General features: G+C 46.6%; 1 protein-coding gene across 2 annotated transcripts in view; it reads left to right on the top strand.

Moving 5' to 3' along the window:
- The window catches only part of SSH1 (slingshot protein phosphatase 1), a 150101-nt gene continuing 122755 nt past the window's right edge, over nucleotides 1-27346 (top strand). For both annotated transcript variants that reach the window (XM_033956908.1, XM_033956906.1), the window contains exons 1-2: nucleotides 1-526; nucleotides 4437-4474. In XM_033956908.1, the coding sequence (XP_033812799.1) occupies nucleotides 461-526; nucleotides 4437-4474 (104 nt within the window). In that variant the 5' untranslated portion in view covers nucleotides 1-460. The remainder of the gene's footprint in view (nucleotides 527-4436; nucleotides 4475-27346) is intronic.

Below are 27346 nucleotides of genomic sequence, written 5' to 3'. Positions count from 1 at the left end.
ATAAACATTCGCGTTCTTTTGGGCACCGTGCATTAATGATAATCTTGCTAACAGAAAACGTGCAGATTTGACGGGGAAGCCGGCAGCCGAGCGATCCCAGGGGCGGCAGGTGCTGCGCTGGGAGTTCTACTTCCTGGCCCGGGGAGGGGGGAGGGAGAGAGGCTGAGGGAGGGGGCGCTGGTCTGCCTCTACCTGATTTGTTTCTGCAGAGAGAGAGACCCCGGTAGCAGTAGAGTCTCGCTAGCCAGGGTGTCAACAGAGGCAGCCAAAGCTTCCCCACCCTTCACTCTTTCCAGGGCTGCAGGCGGCCCGGGAGAAACAGCAACAGCAGCAGCAGCAGCACGAGGCGGCTCGCGCTTTCCGGCCGTGAAAAGGAAGCGAATAGAACCCGGGCCCGCGCGCGCGCACCGCCACCTCTGGGGCAGCTGCAGCAGCGCGAGCCCGGCGGCGGCCTCCAGCCATGGCTCTGGTGACGCTGCAGCGCTCCCCCACTCCCAGCGCTGCCTCCTCCGCCGGCACCAGCGAGGTAAGCCGCTCCCGGGGCAGGGGGGGGGGAGCCGGGAAAGGCCGGGGCCCGAGCGGCTTCCGTGGCGGGCCTCCAGGGAAGGAGGCAAGAGGAAGCGTCCGGGCTCCGTGCACGGGCGAGTCTCTCCTTGCCCCGCTTCCTCCCCCGCCCCTGTTGCACAATGGGAAAGCCGGCAAAAGGTGGGTGAGTCCGCTGTCACCTGGAGGAAGCCAGGGAGAGCCTATAGTGTCTCCCTGGTAGGGTCTGGCATGGGGTCCCATTTACCCCACACTTCGAGGTTGTCCTAAGGTTTGATCACTGTCAGGACCTGATTTAAGATTTTGGTGCAGATCCTAAAGATTCGAATGTAAGAAGAGCAGAGGAAGACCTTAGGGCAGTGCTGGGGCCACTTTGGATGCTAATGAGCTGAATCACAGGCACTAAATAGTTGCCCATGTGGGGGGGGGGTCACAGTCCTACTAATCAGTGCATGTCAGTGACATTCATCCCCACCTTCAGACCTCATTGGAGGGTATCCTCAAGGTTATGAGCATTTCTAAATGCATTCTCTTTTATATGTTGAGAAATGGGCTGTTCTTCAAGCATACAGCTCTCTCCCCTCACCCCATCCACTCCTCCTCCCCGGGTCCTGAGCCTGGTACAGAGACAGAGTAGCAGGACCCCCCCCCCTTAAAAAAGAGGTCTCGGGGAGCCATTGAAAAACACTCTATAGTGTCACAGGGGTGCATATAAAGCTGGCCCTTTAAATAAGCAGGAATAGGCTCCTTCCCCCCCCCCCCCCTATTTTGGTGCCTTCAAAATCTGGCATCCTAGTCACTTGTCTATGCCTAAATTCAAGCTTGCAATTAAGCCAGAATCTTATTAACTCCAGCTGAGGGTTTGATAAGACTGGATAAAGGTTGCTAGTCCAGCTGGAGTAATAAGATTCTGGCTTAATTGTGAGTTGAATGGTTTTTAGCCACCTTTAAGTAATCTATAGTGCAGATACTTGATAAATTCAAGCTCGGTCATCTTTCTCCTTAACCAATAATAGCTAGTAGCAGGCTCTGTCTGTTTTCTTCTCAGGGTCAGTGTCTCCAAATGGGTTAGTTGGAACCTCACTCTTAAGCAAGGTCATGTCTGTCAGATTTACTGCTAGCATTCGCTGTTTTACTTGCATCCTGCCAAAGAGAGTTTCCTTCTGGAGTTCATAAGATGTAACATGTGTGCTCAGCCAGCTTATCAATGTGTGCCTGAAAGTTCCTTTTAACCGAGCCTGTGGCACCTGATACAATGGGAAACATTTCTGCATCTTTCTGCCGTGTTTCTTAGAATCTGACAGCATTGCTTGGCACTCAAAGATCTTGGCCGTCTTCGTTTGATTTACGGACATGCTTGGCATCTGACACATCTCTTATCAATGCTGTTTTTGGGGGGGCATGGATGAGTGCCCACTGGACGTCCATCACCTCTCTAACTAGCAAATTCACCTCCCTAGCAAGAGAGTTTGACTTCCTGAGGACAGGTCTTTTCTTCCCCTGCTCTCAGGCAGATATTGTATTTCTAATAATAACCCACCTTTAATAATGGCAGGCCCCACTGTTTCAGCATGGAAAAACCCAGTAAAATTTGTCTTAAAAGCCAAATTTAGATTCCTCCAATAATATCCCCCACCGAATTTGCAGTAACTGGCATTGCTCTAACCCAGAGGTAGGCAATTCCGGTCCTCGAGAGCCAGGTCAGGTTTTTAGGATATCCACAATGAATATGTATGAGATGGATTTGCATGCACTGCCTCCTTGAGATGCAAATCTATCTCATGCATATTTATTGTGGATATCCTGAAAATCTGATCTGGCTCCGGCTCTCGAGCACTGGAATTGCCTACCCCTGTTCTAACCCGTCACCACAATGGCAGGATCTCTCTTCATACTTTTTCTCATAGTTCTAACACTGGGCTGGTGGGGGATTTTGAACATGTGCAGGTGAGGAGAGCAATGCCGGCCACCACAGGGCGCAGGGTGGAGGAGAGAAATAAATGGTGGTCACCGCGGGGAGGAGGGGTGGAGGAGAGAAATTGTGCCTCCATTAATATCTCACCTAGACTTTAGAAAACCCATTGTATCTAGGGGTTACCCTATTTCTTTCTGCAATAAAGAGGATGCGTGGCCCTGCCCCCACACAAACCTCTTCTCCTCTTCTTCCTGAGCTCGGGGGCCACGTCTGAGGGGGCCTCCGAGCGAGCATGGATATGATATGATGACATCACACCCATGCTTGGATGCCCTCCAGATGTGGTCCTGAGCTCCAAAACCTGGACAAACTGCCGGCTTTTTAAAAACTGCCCGGATACCCGGACGGTCTCTAAAAAGAGGTAAATTCAGACATATGGTAATCCTAATTGTTTTCTAATAATAGCCTGGGCTTTGTATTCGAAACAATACGGTATATTTATAATGTTTGCTACATACAAACATATGTCCTTGCAGTTTATAAAACTGCCACATATGTGTGAAAATGACACTGCTTAGGCCAGTTTGTGAATGTGGATTATTTGGATGCGTTTGGTTATAAAATCACCAGCACTTAAAGGGCTTCGTGCTGGCCACAAGAGAGTTTATGGTAGAGCTGATTGGTATTGTCTAGAATAGGGGTGTCCAACCTCAGCCCTCACCAGGTCGGGTTTTCAGGATTTCTCAAATTAATATGCATGAGATCTATTTGCATACAGTGGAAGAATGCTTGCAAATAGATCTCATGCAAATTTGTTGGGGGAAATCCTGAAAACCCGACTGGATTGCAGCCCTCCAGGACAACCCTGATCTATAACAGTGGTTTTCAACCCATTCCTCAGGGACCACCTAGCCCAGGGATCTCAAAGTCCCTCCTTGAGGGTCACAATCCAGTTGGTTTTCAGAATTTCCCCAATGAATATGCATTGAAAGCAGTGCATGCACATAGATCTCATGCATATTCATTGGGGAAATCCTGAAAACCCGACTGGATTGCGGCCCTCGAGGAGGGACTTTGAGACCCCTGGCCTAGCCAGTCGTTTTCAGGATACCCACAGTGGATATGCATAAGATGTAGGATGCACTTCCTCCATTATATGCAAATATTTCTCATACTTATGCATTGTGGCTATTCTGGAAATCTGACTGGCCAGGTGGTCTCTGAATACTAGGTTGTCTAGAAGAGGTTCAGAGACTTCGTGAATCTTCCATTAGCAAGTTAAGAAGTATCGTCATGGAATCTGGGCTCTGGTCTTTGGCTTTACCTAAAATTTTAAAAAATGTTCCCAGCCAGTGGTTCTTAAACTTGACCTGGGAGACTTCCAGCCAGTCGGGGTTTCAAGATATCCCTAATGAATATGCATGAGGCAGATCTGCATGCCTGTCACTTCTATTATATGCAAATCTGCCTCATACATATTCATTAGGGATGTCTTGAAAATCTGACTGGCTGAGGGTCCCCCAGGACAAGTTGAAGAAGAACTGTTCCCACCTATAAAGTTGATGTAAATCAAGACAACTCGGTTCCGGACCTTGAGGTCTGCAAGCATGCCAGGTTTTTAGGATATCAACAATGAATATGCTAGGTGGTGCATGCAAATCTCTCTCATGCATATTCATTGTGGATATTCTGAAAACCTGGCCAGTCTGTGGACCTTGAAAACCGGAGCTGAGTAACCCTGATGTAAATAACAGTAGTAGGGGTGGGCAACTCCGGTCCTTGAGGGCCGGAATCCAGTCGGGTTTTCAGGATTTCTTCAATGAATATGCATTGTCAGCAGTGCATGCAAATAGATCTCGTGCGTATTCATTGGAGAAATACTGAAAACCCAACTGGGTCCAAGGACTGGAGTTGCCCACCCCTGAATAGTGTGTTATGGGGATATTTTATGACCGACCTTTTTTTCTTTCTATTGCAGGAGTTTGGCATTGATGAAGATCGCAAGCTAAACCTCAGGTGAGCTGTCATTCTGTTCCTTATTTGCTCTGTGGTGGTTGCTTTCTGATCACTACAGAGATTGTTGTCCTTTTGGGTATCCCCGTCCCCCTCCCCCCCAGGTCTCTGGTTTGTGTTCTAAAGATGTTCTTTTTTGAGTGCTGTGACACACAGTGGCATGACAGCTGGGTGCCACTGTTTTGGTTTAGTATTAGGGGGTGCTGTGAAGGAGTGGGTAGTAGTGAAGAGCGTACTCTGTCCTAGTGGTACAGATGCTGCCTCAGCACCCTGAGGTTGTGGGATCGAATCCCAGGGCTGCTCCTTGTGACCCTGAGCAAATCCTCCATTGCCCCGATATGTAAACCGCATTAAATCTGTGACCACCAAAAAAGTGATATACAAGTCTCTTTCCCTTCCCCCCCCTCACTTAGTTTGCAATTTAGCTGTCTTACTGTAGGGGGGGCAGCATTACCTAACGGATGCTAGGAGTAAGCCACTGTTTTGGGACAAATCTGTGGTGAGAGGGGCAGGGCTCAGACCAGGCTGGAGTTAAATGCTTTGTGTCAGACCCCGATGTTCTAATCCAGGGGTGCCCACACTTTTTGGGCTTGCGAGCTACTTTTAAAATGGCCAAGTCAAAATGATCTACCAACAATAAAAATGCTAAACATATATATATTTATTTATATATATATATATATATACACACACCGAGTGTACTTTGTATTTATGTTCAAATATTTTTTTATTATACAGCCCCCCTCCCCCAAAGGCCTGACCCCCCCCTGAAGGTCTGCACATTCCCCCTCAAAGGTTGACTCCCCCCCTGAAGGCCTGCACTACCCCTTGAAGGACTGCACTCCCCCCCCCCCGAAGGCCTACCCTCCCCACATCCATTTACCTAATTCCAGCAGGGAGCAGTCTGCAGAGAGGATCGCTGGTACTTTAGCGATCCTTGCAGGTTGCCATAGGCCTCAGGAGCTGTCTTCCCTCTGCCCCAAGCCTGTCTCTGACTTAGAGGAGGGGCAGGACCACGGCAGAGGGATGACAGCTCCTGAGGCCTATGGCAACCTGTAAGAATTGCTAAAGTACCACCTGCCACCGGCCGTCTCCCATTCGTCCCCTTTGGAGATCCCCATAGGAATAAGGAAATTAAATTAATAGAATACTTAGGCACAGAAAAACAAAGAAATACTTCCAAGAACTGCCCCATAAGAACTGCCTGTCACAATGCTCATTATTAGAACTGAATAAAAGACAAGTACAATGGATTTAGAAGGGGGACGATCCGCCCGGGTGCACGGCTTGGAGGAGTGCACAGCCGGCCAGGTCCGGGTCATCCTGCCTTTCTTTTTCCCCGGTCCGCGCTCGGGGCTTGCGCCTGCCTGGTCCCGCGCCGACGCTCGAATGGTGCCGTCAACTCCTGCGAGTCTCGCGATAACCAACAGCACCATTTGGGCGGCGGGTGCAAGCCCCGTGTGCAGACCGGTGGAAAGGAAGGGCAGGAGGACCCGGACGGCTGTGCATCCCTCCAAGCCGTGCACCCGGGGCGGAGGCGGACCGCCCCACCTCGGTACGCCACTGATTGGGAGGCCGATTTTTGGGGTTTTTAAAATTGTATATCGGGCAGCATTAGGCCTCGCTCTTACCTCAATCATTACAGGCGCTTCTATTTCTTGTGATGCGCTGAGCTCCGTCCCCCACCAACCTTCACCCCGCCCTTCCAGCACTCTGATTGGCCAGCGTTCTTTAAGAGGCGGACCAGTCAGGAGGGGAAAAAAAGAGAAGGGAAGAAGGGAACCTGCTGTGCGATCGACTGGGGTCGCCTGAGCGAACGACCTGTCGATCGCGATCGACGCGTTGGGCACCCCTGTTCTAATCTCACCATTAAAATACCATTGGTCGTTGTAGCGATGGTAAATTTTCAGATTAAAAAAAAAAGTGAGCGATGCTGCAAAAACTTTGCATGCAAATGAGCTCTGCGGAGGTCCTTGGGAATTCCATCAGATCAGTCGTTGGAGAAAGCGACTTGACACGGGCGCAGAATAGTCCAAGGAAATAGGCAGAAATGCGCGCATGTGCCAGGAAATGCTGCGTCGTAGGCAAGCAAGAGTGTCGACGATAGGCAAACCTTATTATATTTATTTAATTCGATTTATATCCCGTCCTACCGGAACGGGTTACAAAGTAACATACCTAACAATTAGCAAACAAGACACAGAACAGTTAACAACAAGGAACGGAAGACTAAGGCGATAGTCAGATGCAGTGAGATGAGTCTAGTTCAGTTGTTCTGGATTAGCAGACGCTTGGAGCCTGAAGCAGGCACAGGGAAAGAGTCGGTTGAATATCTGTTATGAATACTGTGGTTTGGGAGTAACCGTCTGAATGCTAGCTTCTCCTGAGGAGGTTTTTTCGCTTTCCTAAAGCTCAAAAGTCCATCAAGGGATCTAGGAGGCAGCCGATTCCGTTGCTTTGGTAAGAAGCGAGAGTATGACCTTCGTCTGGCACTTTCTAGTTGGAAGCTCCGACCCAGGGGGGTATTTGAAGATGCGTTTCCTCCTGGGAGCGCAGGGATCTGTTTGGGTCTGTAGCGCATCATGGGGGCACGTCATAAGTGGCCGTCGATGCCGTAGGCGGAGGGGCGGAGAACTACCAGCAAACCATGCAAATGCTTTTTTCTATACTGTTTCTGAGGGACATATATGCTGCCCCTATATATTTTTTTTAACTTCTACCGCTCTTGCTGGCATATGCTTTTAACACACGCGCATATAAGACACACACACATATATATGGCACCCCTATCAAGTATGATAAATGTCACGTTACCACAGATGTCCAACGCATGCTTTGAATTCACACTCGAAGTTCTAAAAAATACAGATGTGGGAGACTCATCTAACTGGTTAAAATGACTCTTGCACTGGGGTATATCCTATTGCTATGAATTTGTTGCCATGAAAACCTTGATGTAATTACCTATCCTCACCATGATGTAATTACCTATCGTACACATTGAATGGAGAAACCTTGGCAAGGACTGCAGCAGAACGAGATTTGGGAGTAATCATTAGTGAAGACATGAAAACTGCCAATCAAGTGGAGAAGGCTTCATCAAAGGCTAGGCAAATGCTGGGTTGTATCCGGAGAAGCTTTGTTAGTTGGAAGCCCAACGTCATAATGCCATTGTACAGAACCATCGTGAGGCCTCATCTGGAGTACTGCGTACAATTCTGAAGGCCACATTACCGTAAGGATGTGCTGAAGGTTGTTGAGTCAGTTCAGCGAATGGCCACCAGGATGGTCTCGGGACTCAAGGATCTATCGTACGAAGAAAGGCTAAACAAATTACGGCTATACTCTCTCGAAGAACATAGGGAGAGGGGAGACATGATTGAGACGTTTAAGTAGATCACTGGTCGTATTGAGGTAGAAGATGATATTTCACTGGTCGTATATCACTGGTCGTATTGAGGTAGAAGATGATATATTCTTTCTTAGAGGACCCTCGGCCACAAGAGAGCACTCACTGAAAATAAAGGGGAAGTTTTATGGCGACACCAGGAAGTACTTCTTCACCAAAAGAGTGGTTGACAATTGGAATGAGCTTCCAGCACAGGTGATCGAGGCCAATAGTGTGCCAGATTTTAAGAACAGATGGGATGCTTGTGTCGGATCTCTAAGAGGGAATGGGACATCAGAGTGCGATCTCTCAAAGGGTAGCTAGGAGGGTGGGTCGATCAATAGAGTGGGCAGACTTGATGAGCCTTGGCTCTTTTCTGCCGTCACTTTTCTATGATAAAACCCTTACCACACATGAGCAGTAGAAAATCCGTGTTCCCTGAATCCGTGAGATCTGCCTCTATGCTGAATTCGATTTCCGGCGCGTGGGGCGGCTTCATCAGCGGTGGCAGTTTGACATCCAGAGGATGCTTCTTCTCACCCCCGGACCAGCAAACGCAGCAGCTGCGGGGTATTTGCTAGGCTGGCCCACTTTGATAATGCGAGGTGGGCCGGCCTAGCAAAAGCCCCAAGGCTGCCCGGGCTAGCGGATGCTGGACTGGGGGAGAAGGCCTACTGCTGTACAGAGGGATCAGGTAATAGGTGCTGCTGGCAGGGGGAGCAGGGAAGAGGTGCTGCTGGACAGGGGGGGAGGTAAAAGGAAGGGAGAAGGCCTACTGATGGACAGGGGGAGCAGGGAAGAGGTGCTGCTGGACAGGGGGAGGTAAAACAAAGTGAGAAGGGCTACTGCTGGACAGGGAGAGCAGGGAAGGGGTACTGCTGGACAGGGGGGTGGTAAAACGAAGGGGGAAGGGGTGCTGCTGGACAGGGGGAGACGTAAAAAGAAGGGAGAAGGTGCTTCACATGAGGAGCAGGAAGGGGTGCTGCTGGACAGGGGGGAGGTAAAATTAAGGGAGAAGGACTACTGCTGGACAGGGGGAGCAGGCAAGGGGTGGTGGTGGACAGCCGAGGAAAGAGAGAGACAGACAGCGGCCAAGGAGAGAGAAAGAAAGACAGACAGACAGACACATCTATTCTAGCAACCATTAATGTAACGGGCTTAAAGACTAGTTGCTTATATTTGACTAAATTTTGTTGTGCATTTTCATAGGTCAGGGGTTGGCAACCTTTGTAAAGCAAAGAGCCAATTTATCCTAAAAATTTGACCCAAGATTTACACAGAGCCGCAATTGGTAGAGAAGGGGGTTTGAGACATTCCAGTTCTTTCACTCTCTCTTCCATCCCCAAGGTCTAGCTTCTCTCCCCTCTTTCTTCCCTCCAATGAAGGCCTCTGCACCTCTCTTCCCTCCCACCCCTGCTTGTCCCCTCCTCCAACCCATTGCCAAGGTTATCTCCCCCCCACCCCCCGAGCCTACCGAGTACCTAGTGGTCCAGAGGGATCTTCTTGACAGGATCGCAGCCCTCTCGTTCCTGCCTCCTCGTGGCTGCCTTCTAAAATGGCTGCTGCGACCTTTCATGGCTGCTCGCGGAATTTCCTTTAGTACTGTAAACTGCTGCGAGAGGTTGTGGCAGCCATTTTAGAAGGCAGCCGTGAGGAGGCAGGAGCGACGGAGCCGTGCTCCTACCACAAAGACTCTGCTGGACCACCAGGTACCTCGGTAGGCTCGTGGGGTTGGGAGGGAGATTAAAGGGTCGGGGGCCTGGACAGCTGCAGCCACATGGCAGAAGAGCCAGCCGTATGTGGCTCATGAACTGCAGGTTGCTGACCCCTGTCATAGGTGAACGTATTCAGAAAGGGAATAGGATTGGGACTTGTATACTGCCTTTTTGTAGCTTTACAACCACACTCAAAGCGGTTTGCATATAGGTGCTTCAGGCATTTTCCCTATCTGTCCCAGTGGGATCACAATCTATCTAATGTACCTGGAACAGTGGGGGATTAAGTGACTTGCCCAGGGTCACATAGAACAGTGCAGGATTTGAACCCACAACCTCAGGGTGCTGAGGCTGTAGCTCTAACCACTAGGCCACACTCCTCAGGCAGTAAATAAATCCTATCTAATATAATAAAATGGTAAGCCGCGCATGCGCACTTCCTATGCGTGCGCCGCTTTTCCGTGAGCTGTAGCGACCCATAGGAAGTGCGCATGAGAGGAGCCACCGCCGCGTTTTTCAACTAAAAAAAAAATACGGCAAGGCGAGCAGGCCAGACCAGACTGAAGCTCAAGACCACGGGAAGGGAAAGGGGGGGGCCGAAAAAGAAGAGGACTCCAGCCGCGAGGAGCCGAACGGAGCAGCCAGATCGCAGCAGGCCAGAACGCGGGGGAAGGGCCAAACGGAGTAGGCAAGATCGCGGTAAGAGAAGGGAAGGAGTGGGGGAAATGCTGCAATTGCTGCACAGGGACCTGGAGGGGAAGACAAATACCTCTGCTGCTGCACAGGGAAGTCGGGGGGGGGGGGGAGGGAGGGAAATGTTGTTGCAGGGAAGTGGGGTGGAAATACTACTGCACAGGGAAATGGAGGGAAAGAATGACAGACAGACAGACAGCAGGAGGGAGGGAGACAGACAGAAAGGAAGAAAGACACAGGGGCAGGGAGAGGGACAGAAAGACAGACAGAAAAAGGGAGTCATGGAGAGAGAGAGAGAGACATCGGGAGAGAGAGAGAGAGACAGAAAGAAAGAAAGACAGACAGACATATATTCTAGCACCCGTTAATGTAACGGGCTTAAAGACTAGTTAAATAAATAAAATAAACAAAGGGCCTTACTCAGGACTTTTCATATTCTGTGCTTGAATGAAAAAATTCTTTATGGAGCAGGATGCAAAGTATTAGAGAAGTTAAAAAAAATGGAGTGTCTGGCTGTTGGGCACAAGAAAATGAAAGTACTGTAATCACATTTAGTATGCAAATTCTGTCTGCAGGGTTCATTAGATCGTTACCCATGTGAGTCATTATGCAAATATCTCATCAGGGAGGCAGGATGTGCATCAGGACTGCCTTAATGCACATTCTGAAGCTAGAGGGTAGAATAAACAGTCGTTGCTTTTCTTTGCTTGTTTATACTGGTTGTGGGTTGTTTGGTTTGCAAATTTCTGAGTGGGTGTGTGTTTCTCAATTGTCCTAGCTTTTAACTTTTTTTTTTTTTTTAAATCCAGATTTTGTGGTTTCTGCAGCTTGCAAAATCCTGATTCGCTTTAGTACTGCTACTATTATTTCTAAAGTGCTACCAAACATATGCAGCAGTGTACAGAGTCACGAAGGAGACAGTCCCTGCTTGAATGAGCTTACAATCTTAACGATGAGGACAGACAAAAACAGGATGCCAGGGTAGGGGTTACAGTTAGAGGGAATGGTTAAACTACTAGCTAGGGTGGTCAGCAGAGGGGGGTAGGGGTTACGAGTTGAAGGCTGTCTCAAAAAGTGGGTTTTAGGGCAAAAATCTTCCAGAAGATGGCAGTCAAGCATTGGAGTTGTAGAAACGGGATTGTGCACGAGACTGGTGAGAGTGTGGCACAGTGGTTAAAGCTATGGCCTCAGCACCCTGAGGTTGTGGGTTCAAACCGACGCTGGGCCTTGTGACCCTGGACAAGTCACTTAATCCCCCCATTACCCCGGGCACATTAGATAGATTGTGAGCCCACCGGGACAGACAGGGAAAATGCTTGAGTACCTGAATAAATTCATGTAAACCGTTCTGAGCTCTCCTGGGAGAACGGTATAGAAAATTGAATAAATAGTGTGAAAAGTTTCAGCCTCTGATAACCAGAGCTGGTATTGTGACATCACAATGCCTCATTCCACCAATGCCTAAGAGCCAACCTCATCAGTGATGTCACAATGGCTTGATTGTCCAAGACTTGGCTTACTTTTACTATTTTTTGATTTCTAGAGTGGCGCAGTGGTTAAAGCTACAGCCTCAGCACCCTGAGGTTGTGGGTTCAAACCCACGCTGCTCCTTGTGACCCTGGGCAAGTCACTTAATCCCCCCATTGCCCCAGGTATATTAGATAGATTGCGAGCTTGAGTATCTAAATTCATGTAAACCATTCTGAGATCCCCTCGGAGAACAGTATAGAAAATTGAATAAATAAAATAAAAATAAAGTGATTCCTCTGTACAGTTCACAACAACTTTGGGATATAAAGTTTATTAAAATTTGATAAACCGCTTAAAAATTATCTAAGAGGCATACATGTTTAGCATCTCTTGGAAGCAGCTTTCAATAATAATAACTTTATTTTTATACTGCAGCAGTTCTCAGTTCTATGCGGTTTACAATAAGAAAAAAGCTGTACTAAACAACGATAATACATCAAGTACATTAATTTCAGATTAATCAATAAAACATTAGACAAATTAGATAAGTTCTTAAATGTTTTTTTAAAATCTTGGTAGGAGCGAGAAACCACAATTAACCCACTTAAGTTTTTACTCCATTTACCTGCTTAATAGGACAGAGTTCTTTTGAAAAAAATCTCTTATACACTTCTCCCTCCGTATTCGCGGGGCATAGGGGGCAGAGTCGGCCCACGAATATGGAAACATCACGGATAACTTTTAGGTCCGACTCTGACCGAACCCCGCCACCCTCCTGCCTCCTAGACCTTTCCACACCTTACCTGGTGGCCTGGCGATGAAGCGGGGCGGGAGCAATCTTCCTACGCTCCTGCCCCCTTCAGAACCATCAACGAAAATGGCTCTCGCGAGTTCCCTTGGTCTCACGAGACTACAGCAGGAGCTCATGGCAGCCATTTTTGTTGACGGCTCTGCACGGGGCAGGGGGGTAGGAAGATCGCTCCTGCCCACTTCACCGCTAGGCCACCAGGTACAGTGTGGAGAGGTCTGGGAGGCGGGGGTGGGTCAGGATTTGGAAACTAGTGAATAACCGAAGTCGCGATTCCTAAACCCGTGAGATGGAAATGAAAATAGAGAGCTACTTCACGAGTGTGACGATCAGAGAATCTAAAATGCTTCAATAGGTAACACAGAACATAATGCTTGTATGCTAAACCGGTTAGAACTGGTTTAGCCACAAACATTAGAGAGACAGTACGTTTTGAGCATTGGGGCCTAAGTGGTTAACATACTTTAGTAAAGGCCCCTAGGTATGCTATGCAACAGCTAATTTTCAAAAAAGAAATGTTACTGGTTTCCCTTTCAAGAACTAAGCAAATTATGCCAGATAAAACCACCCAAGCAGTTTCAGAGACTATTACATAGTTCTAGCTTCCAATGCACAAAATGGCTCTACGTGGTCTTTTTTTCCTCCCTTCCGCATCCCAACGCGTCCCTCTCCCTCCATTCTGTGTCCCAAGTTCATGCCCCCCCCCCCCTCTTGCAGGTATGTACCTGTGTTCTGGTCGGTTCCCTCCTCCTGCTGCTTTTCAGCCGCACTTGGTTTTCTTCACAAAGCTGCGGGCCGCTGCTCCTACCCATGACCAGTTGCTGACCCGGAAGCCTTCTCTCTGCAGTACATGTAATAATAATAATAATAATTTTTAAAAAGTCCTTTTTTATTTTCTTAACTAGATCCAAATAGGGCAGTGTTCCGCAAACTTTGTCGAGCCGCGGCACACTAAACATAGTGGCTGTGGCTCGAGGCATCAGGAAGAGCACGAACGTTGCTGTGATGTCATCACGTCGATGTCCACGAATGCGCGAAGGCCCTTCAGACGGGCTGTGAGCCGCCAGTGGGAGGGTGACAGCAGGGAAGAGGGATGGAGAGAAGGAGAGGTGCCGGCCGATTGCCTACAGGACGTGCCTCTTGCCGCAAGAAGCGCCTCCTGTAGGTAGTCAGCCGGTGCCTCTCCTCCTCCCCAGTGTGTCACGGCACACCTAAAATCTCAAGAGGCACACTAGTGTGCCATGGCACACAATTTGAGATCCACTGAAATAGGAAATGGACTTTGTACGCACTTTTTCTCTCTGTTAGTCCCAGAGTTGTATCATCAAGGTTTCAAGGTTTATTAAAAATTTGTTATACCGCTTCATCTAAAATTCAGAGCGGTGTGCAATAAAATTCATTATCGGCATACAATGGCAGAAAAACAAATGATTAAAAACAGAGCATATCATTACTAGGGATTGGTTAGTAAAAACAAAAATACATACACCAGACCAAGGGTAGGCAATTCCGGTCCTCGAGAGCCAGGTCAGGTTTTCAGGATATCCACAATAAATATGCATGAGATAGATTTGCATCTCAAGGAGGCAGTGCAAGCAAATCCATCTCATACATATTCATTGTGGAGATCCTGAAAACCTGACCTGGCTCCGGCTCTCGCGGACCGGAATTGCCTACCCCTGCACCAGACAAACAGAAGTAAAGGGAAAAGGGGAGAACTACAACAAGTAACGGAAGAACAATAGGGAGAGGGTTGACCTGAAAAACAACAATGAGATTGTTGCCCTAATGAGGGCAGTTATGTCTCAAAAGCGTCTACGAATAGGAACGTCTTCAACTGAATCTTGAAAGGGGCCTACGGAAGTTTCTTCCCTTATGTAATTAGGAATGGAATTCCAAAGGGAAGGTGCTGTCACTGCAAAATTATTGAATCTTAAAGTGTTAATATATTTTAAGGACGGAATGTTAAGGAGATTTTGGGCTGCAGAACGGAGAGATCTGGACGGGCCGTATGGAAAAAGTAGTTTATTAATAAATTCTGGCTGATTATATAAACGGGTTTTGAAGGTTAAAAGGAGAATTTTATAACTAATTTGGTGCTCGAAAGGCAGCCAATGTGCTTTATGCAGAAGGGGGGGGGGGGGGGAGACGTGTCAAGTAGGCAAAAGCTCTTGTTTTAAGGATTAAAATATTGTTGATAGCCGAGTTTGTTTTGAACTACCATTGCAAATAAAATGGATGGATATTTTCTAGTGGATTTTACTCTAGAGGGCAACAATGAGCTGGGAAATCCTGGAAGTGCACTGGAAACTAAATATTCACATTGAATAGAAAATACCTTGAATACTGTATTTTTATTTTACTTGTTTTAAATTAGGTCTTGTGCTGGTAGTAAATCCAAATCCAATTCAGTGTTACTCTTCCAGAAAAGACTCCTCCTAGTGTATGTACGTTATTTAGATTATTACGAAGCTGGTTGGTAAGGAATGTTGGGGATAGTAGATTATGAAGGGGAAGACAAAATAAACAACAGAGTTGGATAAGACATGAGGGCAATTCTATAACTAGTTGCCGCATTTACACATCCCTTGCATGCGTAAATGTACAGAATACCAACATTTTCACAGGTAAATGTATACTTTGCACTCATAAGTGTCAACAAAGTGATTGAGCACTATTCTGTAGGGGCACATTTAAGTGGCATAGTGCATAACAGTAAGGAGGCATTCACATGGAAACAGACAGGCTCAATGGCACTTATTAGCACAGAAGTGTTACATAAGAACATGAGTTGTCATACTGGAACAGACTGAAGGTCCATCAAGCCCAGTATCCTGTTTGCAACAGTGGCCAACCCAAGTACCTGGCAGAAACCCAAAGAGTAGCAACATTCTAGAGCTCAGATTGTGATGTCATAATGCCTCATTCCACCAATGCCTTAAAGCCAGCCTCATCAGTGATGTCATGATGGCTTGACTGTCTTATACTTGGCTCATATAAGAACATAAAACTTACCCTATTAGGACAGACTGAAGGTCCATCAAGTCCAGTATCCTGTTTCCAATAGTGGCCATCTCAGATCACAAGTACCTAGCAAGATCCTAAGGAGTAAAACAGATTTTATGCTGCTTATCCTAGGAATAAGCAGTGGATTTCCTCAAAATCATCTCAATAATGGCTTGTGAACTTTTGTTTTAGGAAATTATCCAAACCTTTTTAAAACCCTGCTAAGCTACCCACTTCCACCACATTAGCCGGCAACCAATTCCAGAGTTTAATTACACACGGAGTGAAGAAATATTTTCTCTGGTTTGTTTGAAATCTACCACCTTAGTAGCTTCATTGCATGTCCCCCTAGCCCTAGTATTTTTGGAAAGAGTGAACAAGCATTTCCACATCTACCCTTTCCACTTCACGCATTATTTTATAGACCTCTATCATATCACCCATGAGCCGTCTGCTCTGCAAGCTGAAGAGCCCTAGCTGCTTTAGACTTTCCTCATAGGGAAGTCATCCCATCCCTTTTATCATTTCCGTTGCCCTTTTCTACACCTTTTCTACTTCCGCTATATCTTATTTGAGATACTGCACCCAACACTGCACACCGTATTTGAGGTGTGGCCGTTGGAACCCTTGCACTAACTAATGGAACAAATCACAGAGAAAGGTCTTGGAGACTGCCTTAGTCTTCTGTTCCTTGTTGTAAATTGTTATGTCTTGTTTGCTAATTGGTATGTATGTTATCAAGTGGAAAAGGCTTCCTCCAAGGCAAGGCAAATGATGGGTTGTATCCGTAGAGGTTTTATCAGCAGGATGCCAGAGGTCATGATGCCACTGTACAGGTCCATGGTGAGACCTCATTTGGAATATTGTGTTCAATTCTGGAGACCACATTACCGGAAAGATGTGCTGAGAGTTGAGTCAGTTCAGTGGATGGCCACCAGGATGGTCTCGGGGCTCAAGGATCTCCCTTATGAAGTAAGGCTGAATAGATTGCAGCTGTACTCACTTGAGGAACGAAGAGAGAGAGGGGACATGATTGAGACATTTAAATATATCACGGGTCGTATCGAGGTGGAAGAGGATATCTTTCGTCTTATGGGACCTTCGTCCACCAGAGGGCATCCGCTGAAAATCAGGGGAGGGAAATTTCATGGTGACTCCAGAAAGTATTTCTTCACTGAGAGGGTGGTCGATCATTGGAATGAACCCCCACGGCAGGTGATTGAGGCCAACAGCGTGGCAGATTTCAAAAATAAATGGGATATTCATGTGGGATCTAATCTAATCTAATCTAATCTAATCTAAATCTTGGGTTTATATACCGCATCATCTCCGCAGATGGAGCTCGACACGGTTTACATGGTTAGGGATCTCTAATTAGGTAAGGGCAGGAGGTTGGTGAGCAAACTCATGGGGGAAGGGTCACTGGAGTGGGCAGACTTGATGGGCTTTGGCCCTTTTCTGCCGTCATTTTTCTATGTTTCTATGTTATGTAACCCATTCTGGGCTCCTTGGGGAGTTCGGGGGCGAATTAATTTGATAAATAACATTTGTTCCAGTTACATTGGTTTATCTATGCCCACATAACTTACCTCTGTTATTTCTGCTGCTGAATCTAATACTCAGACCTCCAATTATATGCTTACAGATTATTCTCCCTTTTTCAAACTCGCCCTCCAGGACTATGTGTTCGAAAGCAGTGTGTGTCAATTAGGATAAAACTTTTACTGGAAAAGTTGCGCCGTAAGAATAACCAGGGTAAATTGTAACCGGTAAACTATATCTAATATAATAAAATGGTAAGCCGCGCATGCGCACTTCCTATGCGTGCGTCCGTTTTCCGTGAGCTGTAGCTAGGAAATGCTCATGCGCGGCTTACGGTCTGGCCTCGGAGCGGCGGCTGCCGGCCGCTAGCACCCCCTGCCCTCTCCGTCGCCTCCAGCGGCGTGACAGTTCCCGACAAACGTCCTTACTCCAGCAGGGGCTGCAGCACTGTAAACACGCTGCTTCGCGGCCTGCTACTGCCCTGATTTGCTCTGCCTGACACAGTGCTGTGGCCCCTGATGGAGTAAGGACGTTTGTTGGGACCGCGGAAAGGGGGCGGCAAGGGACTAAGGGAGGCAGGCAGGGATCCTGAGAGAAGCCGCTGGGCACTTTTACACAAAAAAAAATTCCGGTAAGGTACGACGTGGAGGGGGAGAGAAATACCGCTACTGCACCACATATCCGCACTCATACATCTTTCAGGCCGCTGTGAAGCCGTGGCCAGCTGAAGGCGCGCAGGGCTGAGGAAGGGAGGGCCTCCTCCCGTTTCCGTGCGGGAGGAGCCGCCGTGCGGCTGCAAGGGACCAGACAGCTTAAAAGTAAAAACTACCATCTTTAAGTATGCTTACAACGCTTGAGATGAGACCTAACCAGCAGAGAATGGCAAACACTTCCTTAGAAGCCATCCTACTGTATTCTCCTTCCCCGCCCCCACTTTTTAAAATTTTCAATCTTAATGTATTTTTCACTCCCCTGTCCCCCCTTCTCCCACTGTTCCAGTTAGTACTTTTCAGTTTGTCAACCCCCAATCATTTTAATTATAATTTATTTTATTCAATATTACTGCAAAAACCCTGCTCTCTGCCCCGACTCTCCTGCTCTTGCCGCCCCGACTCTGTGGTTTTAACCCGTGGGTTTAAAGCGGGGCTGCACCAAGGCATGTTCTGTTAAGCAGTGCAGCCTATTTTAAACTCATGGGTTAAAAACACAGGCTGGCGAGTAAAAAAGTTAAAAAAAAAAAAAAAACACAGAAAGCGCATGCGCAGACCATCTACAGGCAAAGAAAACAGTCTGCCCATGCATCAGGATCGCTGTTCAGCGATCCGTGTGGTCGGTTAGGGGCATGCCTCCGATCGGCCTAATTTGACTGCGGACGCGTTTTGAATTGTTGCCAGGCCACCTCACGGATCGGATCACCCACGCATCGGATCCGTGAGGTTAGTGAATCTAGGCCTATGTATGTTTAACCTGTAACCCGTTCTTAGCTCTTTGGGAGCAACGGGTTAGAAATATAAAATGAATAAATATCTAAATAGTCACCCAGTGGTACTAACCTATTTATAATTAACCTCTCAGAGGGAGGGCAGCTTTCAAAGGCAGGGGTCTCTGTGTCTAACTAGCCCGTTAGATGCTGTCTGAACAGGAGTCACCGCTGTGGACTCCTTCTTAAGCCAAATTCTGAGCCTGTCACCCTCAGGATCTGAGCTCCACCAATTCTTGGTCCTAGTGTGGTTTTGTGGATGTCCCGATCTGCTCCCAGTGGGGTGGAAAGTAGGGGGGGGTCTACCTAGTGGGTACGTCGTGCATGTTAGAAAATTGTGGTAAGAGAATGGGTAACGTTCTGAGGATATAATTAATTTTAGGGGTGATCATCATGCAGATAGTGGAGAGTCTGCCCCACCAAGAAAAATTAAGAGGGGACCATTTCCTAGTGCAAGTTTGAATGGTAGAGATGAGAAATTCGGTATTAAGTTGTAAGGTGGATTCATTAGAGGGTCCAAAATATAATCCGAGGTATTTTGATTTTGTTGGGGAACCATATAAAGCCTTAATAACTTCAGAATGTGCATCAATGCAATTTAACGGTAAAATTTCTGATTTTGTGATGTTTAATTTGTACCCAGAAATAGCAGAATAAACCTATTTTTATGCAATTTGATATACTTGGCATGTGTTAATATTTGCTACCATCTGCTTCCCTTTTGGAAGTGGTTACACTGTTTGTAATATTTTCTTTTCTACAAAATTAATAAAATTTTCTGAACAAAAAAAAAAAGAAAATTGTCAGCATTGGTTTCTGCCTTTTTTTTTTAATTTAAATTTCCGTAGGGGGCATGGTTTTCTCCCATTGAGTTTATAAACTTCTGTTTTGTCTTTGGGGAAGTGAAATTGGCTTTGAGCAGCAGAGTTGCGAAATGACCTTGTCACTTCTGAAGACAAAACTGCTTGAATTTCTATACGGGAATTAAAAAAAAAACAACCCCCCCCCAAAAAAAACCCATCAAACACTAAAGAATGAAGCTGGTTCTTTACATGAAAGCATTGTGTGTATAAATCTGACTCATACTGACTCACGAAACTTGTTAAAGAACTGAGGAAAAATTCATTCCAACACGATAGGTCATCAAGTCTTTCTGGGAAAAAAAATAAAAAAAAATCTGCTTACAGTAATGACGCTTGTATGACCTTTAAACTGTGCTTGGTTGACGATTAATCTTAAGAGGGCACAAGAATAATTTTGCTTTCTTGTCTTGGCCTTCATCTCGCAGCGCTTGGGGGTCAGTTCAAGATTCTGATGTGTAAATTGCTGGCTGTGTTCAGTGTTCAAAAACAGGACATTGAATCACATCCTGGCAAGTCGGCCACATCCTGCCTTGGCGTGTGCGGCACGGGACGGAAGCAAGGGGCCAATGACCTTTCTGGGTCTACAGAATGGACAGATCTGTGATTAGATTGTGCATTAATTTTTGCTTTTGGGGGTCTGGCTGTGTCAGGAACTATGGAATTAGATAAAATGCGTGGGTAGGTAGTGGTGTTTCTTGGCAAGCAACAGCATGTCGAGATCTACATACACGGAAGAAAGAGGGTTACCTTCTAGGTTTGATCATCACAATTAGAGAATGACACGGGGATAAATTTTTCCCCATCCCGTCCTCGCGAGTTTTGTCACTGTCCCTGCCTTAACCATTCAGGCATTTGAAAGTGTTTGAGGCTCGTGCAGATGAGGACGGAGCTTGCACAAATGCGCAGGGATAGGAAAAGAACTCGCCTGGATGGGAAAATGAGTTGCTATGGGGACGGGGAAAAATTTGTCCCCGTGTCTTTCTCTACTTGGGAGAACAGTATAGAAAATTGAATAAATAAATAGTGTGAAAAGTTTCAGCCTCTGATAACCAGAGCTGGTATTGTGACATCATAATGCCTCATTCCACCAGTAAGAGCCAACCTCATCAGTGATGTCACAATGGTTTGATTGTCCTTTACTTGGCTTACTTTTACGACATTTTGATTTCTAGAGTGGTGCAGTTTAGAGGATGATACGGGGACAAATTTGGCCCCGTCCCTGCAGGAACTCAATTTCCCTGTCCCGTCCTCGCAAGTTTTGTCACTGTCTGTCCCTGCCCCATTCCTGTAAAGCCCTGCCTTAACCGCTCAGGCCTTGAACACTTATGATTTTAAAGTGTTTGAGGCTTGTGCGGATGAGGACGGTTCATAGACAACCCTGCGAAAGATAAAGGCGCGCGCATCCAGTTGTCGGCGCGCGCCTTTATCTTTCGCGGGGTTGTCTATGAAGAAAATTACAGTTTTTGGGGCTCCAACGGGGTTTTTGTTGGGGAGCCCCCCCCAGTTTACTTAATAGAGATCGCGCCGGCGTTGTGGGGGGTTTGGGGGTTGTAACCCTCCACATTTTACTGTAAACTTAACTTTTTCCCTAAAAACAGGGAAAAAGTGAAGTTTTCAGTAAAATGTGGGGGGTTACAACCCCCCACAACGCCCCCACAATGCGGCGCGATCTCTGTTAAGTAAAGTGGGAGGGTTCCCCCCACACACACACCCCCGTCGGAGCCGTAAAAACAGTAATTTTCTGCGGTGCGCGCCTCCACATTGCGCTCAATTGTCTGGGCGTGCCTTTGTCCCGGTGCGCTTTTGACCTGACACCGATGAGGACAGAGCTTGCGGGAATGGGGCAGGGACAGCAAAAGAACTCGCTGGAACGGGACAACGAGTTTCTGCGGGGACGGAGAAAAATTTGTCCCCATGTCATTCTCTAATCACAGTTAACAAATAGCTAAGAAAGCAAGCAAGACTCTCTCAAGATAGTCTCTGACATCATTTAATGGACCCAACCTGGTGGCTTAGCTTTCTTCAATAGGACTTTTATCCTGGAACCATTTATTTGTTCATTTGTTTTGAGTGCTACCATGTTATTGACAGTAATGGCAGCTGGGATGACCGCAGTCCGATTTTTCAGGATGTCCAAGCTCTGTAGATTTAACCTTGGTTTTAAACTGGACGCATGCAAACCTATTTCATGAATATTAATTGTGGGCATCCTGAACACCAGAGCTGTTTTGTGGCTGCTTCAAGCCGCAGGAGTGCATTCCTGATCTGCAAAGGCACCCCTTCTGCTTTCTCAAACAAAGCTATTAGTCTGGTGTCGTAGCTGAATGCGAGGTCCAGGCTAGTCACTGGCCGACTCTACTCTAAATTGGTCTTGCATTTAATCAGATAATGATAGGGTTTTCTTATGTGCTTGCAGATACATAGGGGCTCATAATCGAAAGAGAAAAACGTCCAAAAACCGGCCTAAGTCAGCACTTGGACGAACATTGTCCAAATACGTCCAAGTGCCGATATGAAAAACGGGTTTTGGGTGGATTTCTAAACGACCTAGTCCTTCAGGACTAGGGAAGAACGTGATTTGGGAGTAATCATTAGTGCAGATATGAAAACTGCCAAGCAGGTGGAGAAAGCTGCATCCAAGGCTAGACAAATGGTGGGATGCATCCGTAGAGGTTTCGTCAGCCGGAGGCCCGAAGTCATAATGCCCCTGTACAGATCCATGGTGAGACCTCATCTTGAATATTGTGTTCAATTCTGGAGACCACATTATCAAAAAGATGTGCGGAGAATCGAGTTGGTTCAGCGAATTACCACCAGGATGGTCTCGGGACTCAAGAACCTCCCATATGAGGAAAGACTGAATAAACTGCAACTATACTCGCTCGAGGAACGTAGAGAGAGGGGGGGACATGATTGAGACTTTTAAATATATCACGGGCCGCATCGAGGTGGAAGACGATATCTTCTTTCTTAAAGGACCTTCAACCACAAGAGGTCATCCGCTGAAAATCAAAGGTGGGCAATTTCATGGCCACACCAGGAAGTATTTCTTCACCGAAAGGGTAGTCGATCATTGGAATGAACTTCCATTGCAGGTGATTAACGCCAGCAGCGTGCTCGATTTCAAAAAGAAATGGGATATGTATGTGGGATCTCTAGCCGGGTGAAGTCTGGGGGTGGGTCTTTAGCGTGGGCAGACTTGATGGGCTACAGCCCTTTTCTGCTGTCATATTCTATGTTTCTATGTTTCATAGTGATGCTGAACAACCAAAGCTAAACGGGGCATTTCGGGAGGAGTGTCGAGGGCTGGAGTTGGGCGGGACGTGGGCCAGCTTAGACTTAGTCGTACAGCATGTATAACCGAAAGTTATACAGCCCAGGATCGACGGAACTTGGATGTAAAACATGGTCTAAGTCACAAAAACCCACCTAAAGTCACCAGATAAGCACTGCAAATGCATAAAACAGACCCCCACACCCTACCCCAGTGATCACCGACTCCACCCCCACCCCCATAAAAATATTAATCACACCTTTAAAATTCAGCCTCCAGACCATCATCACCTGGCAGCCTGGCATAGGAAAGCCTAGTCGTCCAGCACAGAGGCGGCTTAAGCCGTCTTGAGGGTGGGTTAGGGACTCATGGAGAGGAGGACTCGTGCCCATAAGCCCCTGTAATCACTGTATGATACTTAAACACGTGCACTCCCCTATGCACCCTCAAAACCCTTTTTTTACTGGCATATAAGTGGCTCCTGCAGCCATAAGGACTATTGGGGTGGTAGATAAGTGGGTCTAGGGGATTCTGGAAGTGGTTTGGGGGGCTCACCATAACCTATAAGGGAGCTGTAGGGAGGAGAAGACAAGGCACCCTTTTTGTGAAGTTCACAGCAGTGCCCTGTAAGGTACCCCACTATTTAGGTGCCATGTCTGGGTGTTCAGTCCATCACTTTGCAGACCCCTCCCATGTCCAACAGGGCTTGTTCTAGGCGTTTTGGGCTTGGACAATAAGTTGGATGAAAATGTGCTATAAAGATGGACGATTTAGCAACTTGGACGATCAGATCGGCAGGACGTATAGTTAGACGATTTTCGAAAGAAAAAAAATTTTGGATGTATTTTTTGAAAATGTTTTTTTACTTTGGACGACTTGCGAGTTGGATCCAAACGGACTTAGACGTCCCTTTCGATTATGCCCCTCATAGTATAGAGATTGGAAGGGCCTATGGCTACTTAGTAACAGTTCTTTTTTGTAAAGGACTGAAGGAATCCTCCAGAAATTCTAGAATTTTGTATAAGAAACGTGTTGTCCATTGATGCTTCCCTTGCTAACTCAACTTGCCTTCCAAGTCAGAGCTAATGCATGACCAGAGTGATTGATTTCATTTTTTGGCCTAGCAATTTCCTCCTCCTCTTCTGCCTTTGGGCTTTCAGCATAATCAGACACATCCTCTGAGCTTGCAGTGCCATGAGACTTTGCTCTCCCCACTCCTGGCCAATCTCCACTGGCTCCCAGTGCTTCCCAGAATTCACTTCAAATGCTTCTGCCTGGCTTTCAAGATCATCCACGGCATCCTCCCTCCCCTAATCCCAATCTCCTTTAACGCCTTGAGGCCAGTTGCCATCAGATCCGCCCACAGACATAATCTATCCTTCCCCTCTCTACACGGCATTCTCCATCCTGGCAAACTGGGAAAATCCCTTCTCTTCAAAATCACAGGTCTTTGGAACAACCTCACTATCCCGCTACGGAACCTGGGCTCCCTTCAATTATTCCACAAACAACTGAAAACCTGGCTTTTCTCTAATATATAATACTTTTTCCCCCCCCTTCTCTTCCCTCTATTTATATACGCTCATGTAAATCCTTCCCCCCTCCCTCTTATTATATTTCTTAGCTTGTAAACCGTGCCGAGCTCCACCTCCGTGGAGATGACGCGGTATATAAATTTAAGGCTTAGATTAGATTAGATTAGATTGTTCAAATCTGGGGTTTACCTCCACTTTATAAACCACTCCCCTACCTCACCTAGTGCAGCGGAAGGAGCGATGGACCTTTGGCAGGAGCTTCTGTGTGCCCCCCCCCCTGAGTCTTGCCAGTTGCTGTCACTATTAAGCGATGGGTGCTAACTCCCTCACCCCAAAACCCATTCACAAACACAGTGAATGCTTGAACAGCAGTACCAGACATCCCAGAACTCCAGGCAGTGTGTTCTGTTTCTTTTCAGTGTGACTTATTCAAAATCAGGGCTAGCTTAGGGTAATAAACAGCTAATGTAAGTTTTTTTTTTGTAATAACCGCTCTGAATTATTTGTGGTATTGCGGTATATAAAAATAAAGTTATTTTTAAAAAAAATTGTAAAAAATGTTTTAGGGCAGGTTTAAGATTGCGCAACCATTTACAAACCTCCTTAAAGCAGCCCCCCTACATTTTCCTTTTGGTATGAGCGATTCATTTACACTTATACCAGAATATTCCACAATTTTGCCACACTGCATTTTAAAATGAAAAGTTTAATGCAGTACTAATGGAGCCTAGTTTCTAGGGTTCACACATACATGGTTCTATATCTGGATTTAAAAAAAAACCAACAACCCCCCCACACCGTCAGGGCCCCTGTTGGTTGTTTTAATGTTTGTTGAAAATTTGATATTTTATTTATTTATTCAGTTTTCTATACTGTTCTCACAGGGAAGCTCAGAATGGTTTAACATGAATTTATTCAAGTACTCTGTCTGCCCTGGTGGGTTCACAATCTATCTAATGTACCTGGGACAATGGGGGGATTAAGTGACTTGCCCAGGGTCACAAGCATCAGCGTGGGTTTGAACCCACAACCTCAGGGCGCTGAAGGAGAGCGCTGCTAGAAAGTACTTGGGTGATAGTGGACCCATGGCAGTCGGGGGTTTTAAAGCCAGCACCGCATTATTATAGATAGATAAGCTCTGGAACTCATTGCCGGAGTATGTGGTAACAGTGGTTAGCATAGCTGGGTTTAAAAAAAAAAAGGTTTGGATATGTTCCTGGAGGAAAAGTCCATAGTTTTCTACTGAGACAGACACAAGGGAAGCCACTGCTTGTCCTGGGATCAGTACTATGGGATCTTGATACTCTTTGGGGTTCCGGAATGTTGCCACTATCTGGGCTTCTGTCAGGTGCTTGCAACTTTGGATTGGCCAATGTGAAAACAGGATACTGATCTGATCCAGTATGACTATTCTTAGTGAATATTTCGGTCCTTGACATAGTAACATAGTAACATAGTAGATGACGGCAGATAAAGACCCGAATGGTCCATCCAGTCTGCCCAACCTGATTCAATTTAAAATTTTTTTATTTTTTATTTTTTTCTTCTTAGCTATTTCTGGGCGAGAATCCAAAGCTTTACCCGGTACTGTGCTTGGGTTCCAACTGCCGAAATCTCTGTTAAGACTTACTCCAGCCCATCTACACCCTCCCAGCCATTGAAGCCCTCCCCTGCCCATCCTCCTCCAAACGGCCATACACAGACACAGACCGTACAAGTCTGCCCAGTAACTGGCCTAGTTCAATCTTTAATGTTATTTTCTGCCAGTGCCTGTATATCTAACCGAGCAAAGATAGGACTGCTTTTTGCATCTTGTCTGCCTGGTTAGATATGTATGCTGCATATATTTATGTGATCTGAGAGCATGAGCCCCGCCAGCCCCTCACCCAGTGAGGAAAAACTCAGGTAAAGGGTGGGATATGGGATCACAGTCTTTGTTCTCTGGTTTTGGCCTTTGGCCTTTGTGCAAGTGCCGCATTGCAGACAAAACTTTTAGAAAGGAAAGAAATAGGGTTTGTGGGGTTTTTTTTTGTTCATGGCTTACACCAGGGGTAGGGAACTCCGGTCCTCGAGAGCCGTATTCCAGTCGGGTTTTCAGGATTTCCCCAGTGACTATGCATGAGATCTGTTTGCATGCACTGCTTTCAATGCATATTCATTGAGGAAATCCTGAAAACCCGACTGGAATACGGCTCTCGAGGACCGGAGTTCCCTACCCCTGGCTTACACTAATAATATTATAAGCAAAATGAATATAACGGCAGATGAAGTCCATCCAGACTGCCCAGCAAGGTGGCTAACGTTATACCTCTTGCTTCATGCAAGATGCACCTCTCTAAGCCCTGTGTCAGGTTTGAAGGTCATTTAGCTTTTGCTTTTGATTCCGTCCTCTTTCTTTAAAGCAGGGGTGTCAAAGTCCCTCCTCAAGGGCTGCAATCCAGTCGGGTTTTCAGGATTTCCCCTATGAATATGCATGAGATCTATTTGCATGCACTGCTTTCAAGACATATTCATTGGGGAAATCCTGAAAACCCGACTGGATTGCGGCCCTCGAGGACTGACTTTGACACCTGTGCTTTAAAGGGATCCTCTGCGATGATCTCAACCTGTTTTTCAATTCTAGCACTGTTTGTTTTTTGTTCCCACCACCATCTGTGAAAAAGTATTTCCTCATGTTACGCCTTAGTTGACAGTGTTGTATAACGCCGGCTTTTACCATGGACCGGTGAGCTAAATGCTTTGACACTCATAGAATTCCTATGAGCGTCGGAGCATTTACCTCGCTGTCCCACGGCAGAAACCTCTACCGCGACTTTGTAAAAGGAGCCCTAAGCAACTAATTGCTTAGGACTCTTTTTACATTAGTCCTTTTAGGACTAATGCACTCCCGAGAGAGGTGGTGGAGAGTAAAACTGTGACTGAGTTCAAAGAAGCGTGGGATGAACACAGAGGATTTAGAATCAGAAAATAATATTAAAAATTAAACTAAGGCCAGTACTGGGCAGACTTGCACGGTCTGAGTCTGTATATGGCCGTTTGGTGGGGGATGGGCTGGGGAGGGCTTCAATGGCTGGGAGGGTGTAGATGGGCTGGAGTAAGTC

This window comes from Geotrypetes seraphini, chromosome 8, assembly GCF_902459505.1.
Source record: "Geotrypetes seraphini chromosome 8, aGeoSer1.1, whole genome shotgun sequence".
Taxonomy (NCBI): Eukaryota; Metazoa; Chordata; class Amphibia; order Gymnophiona; family Dermophiidae; genus Geotrypetes; species Geotrypetes seraphini.
This window is presented reverse-complemented; position numbering and strand designations above follow the sequence as displayed.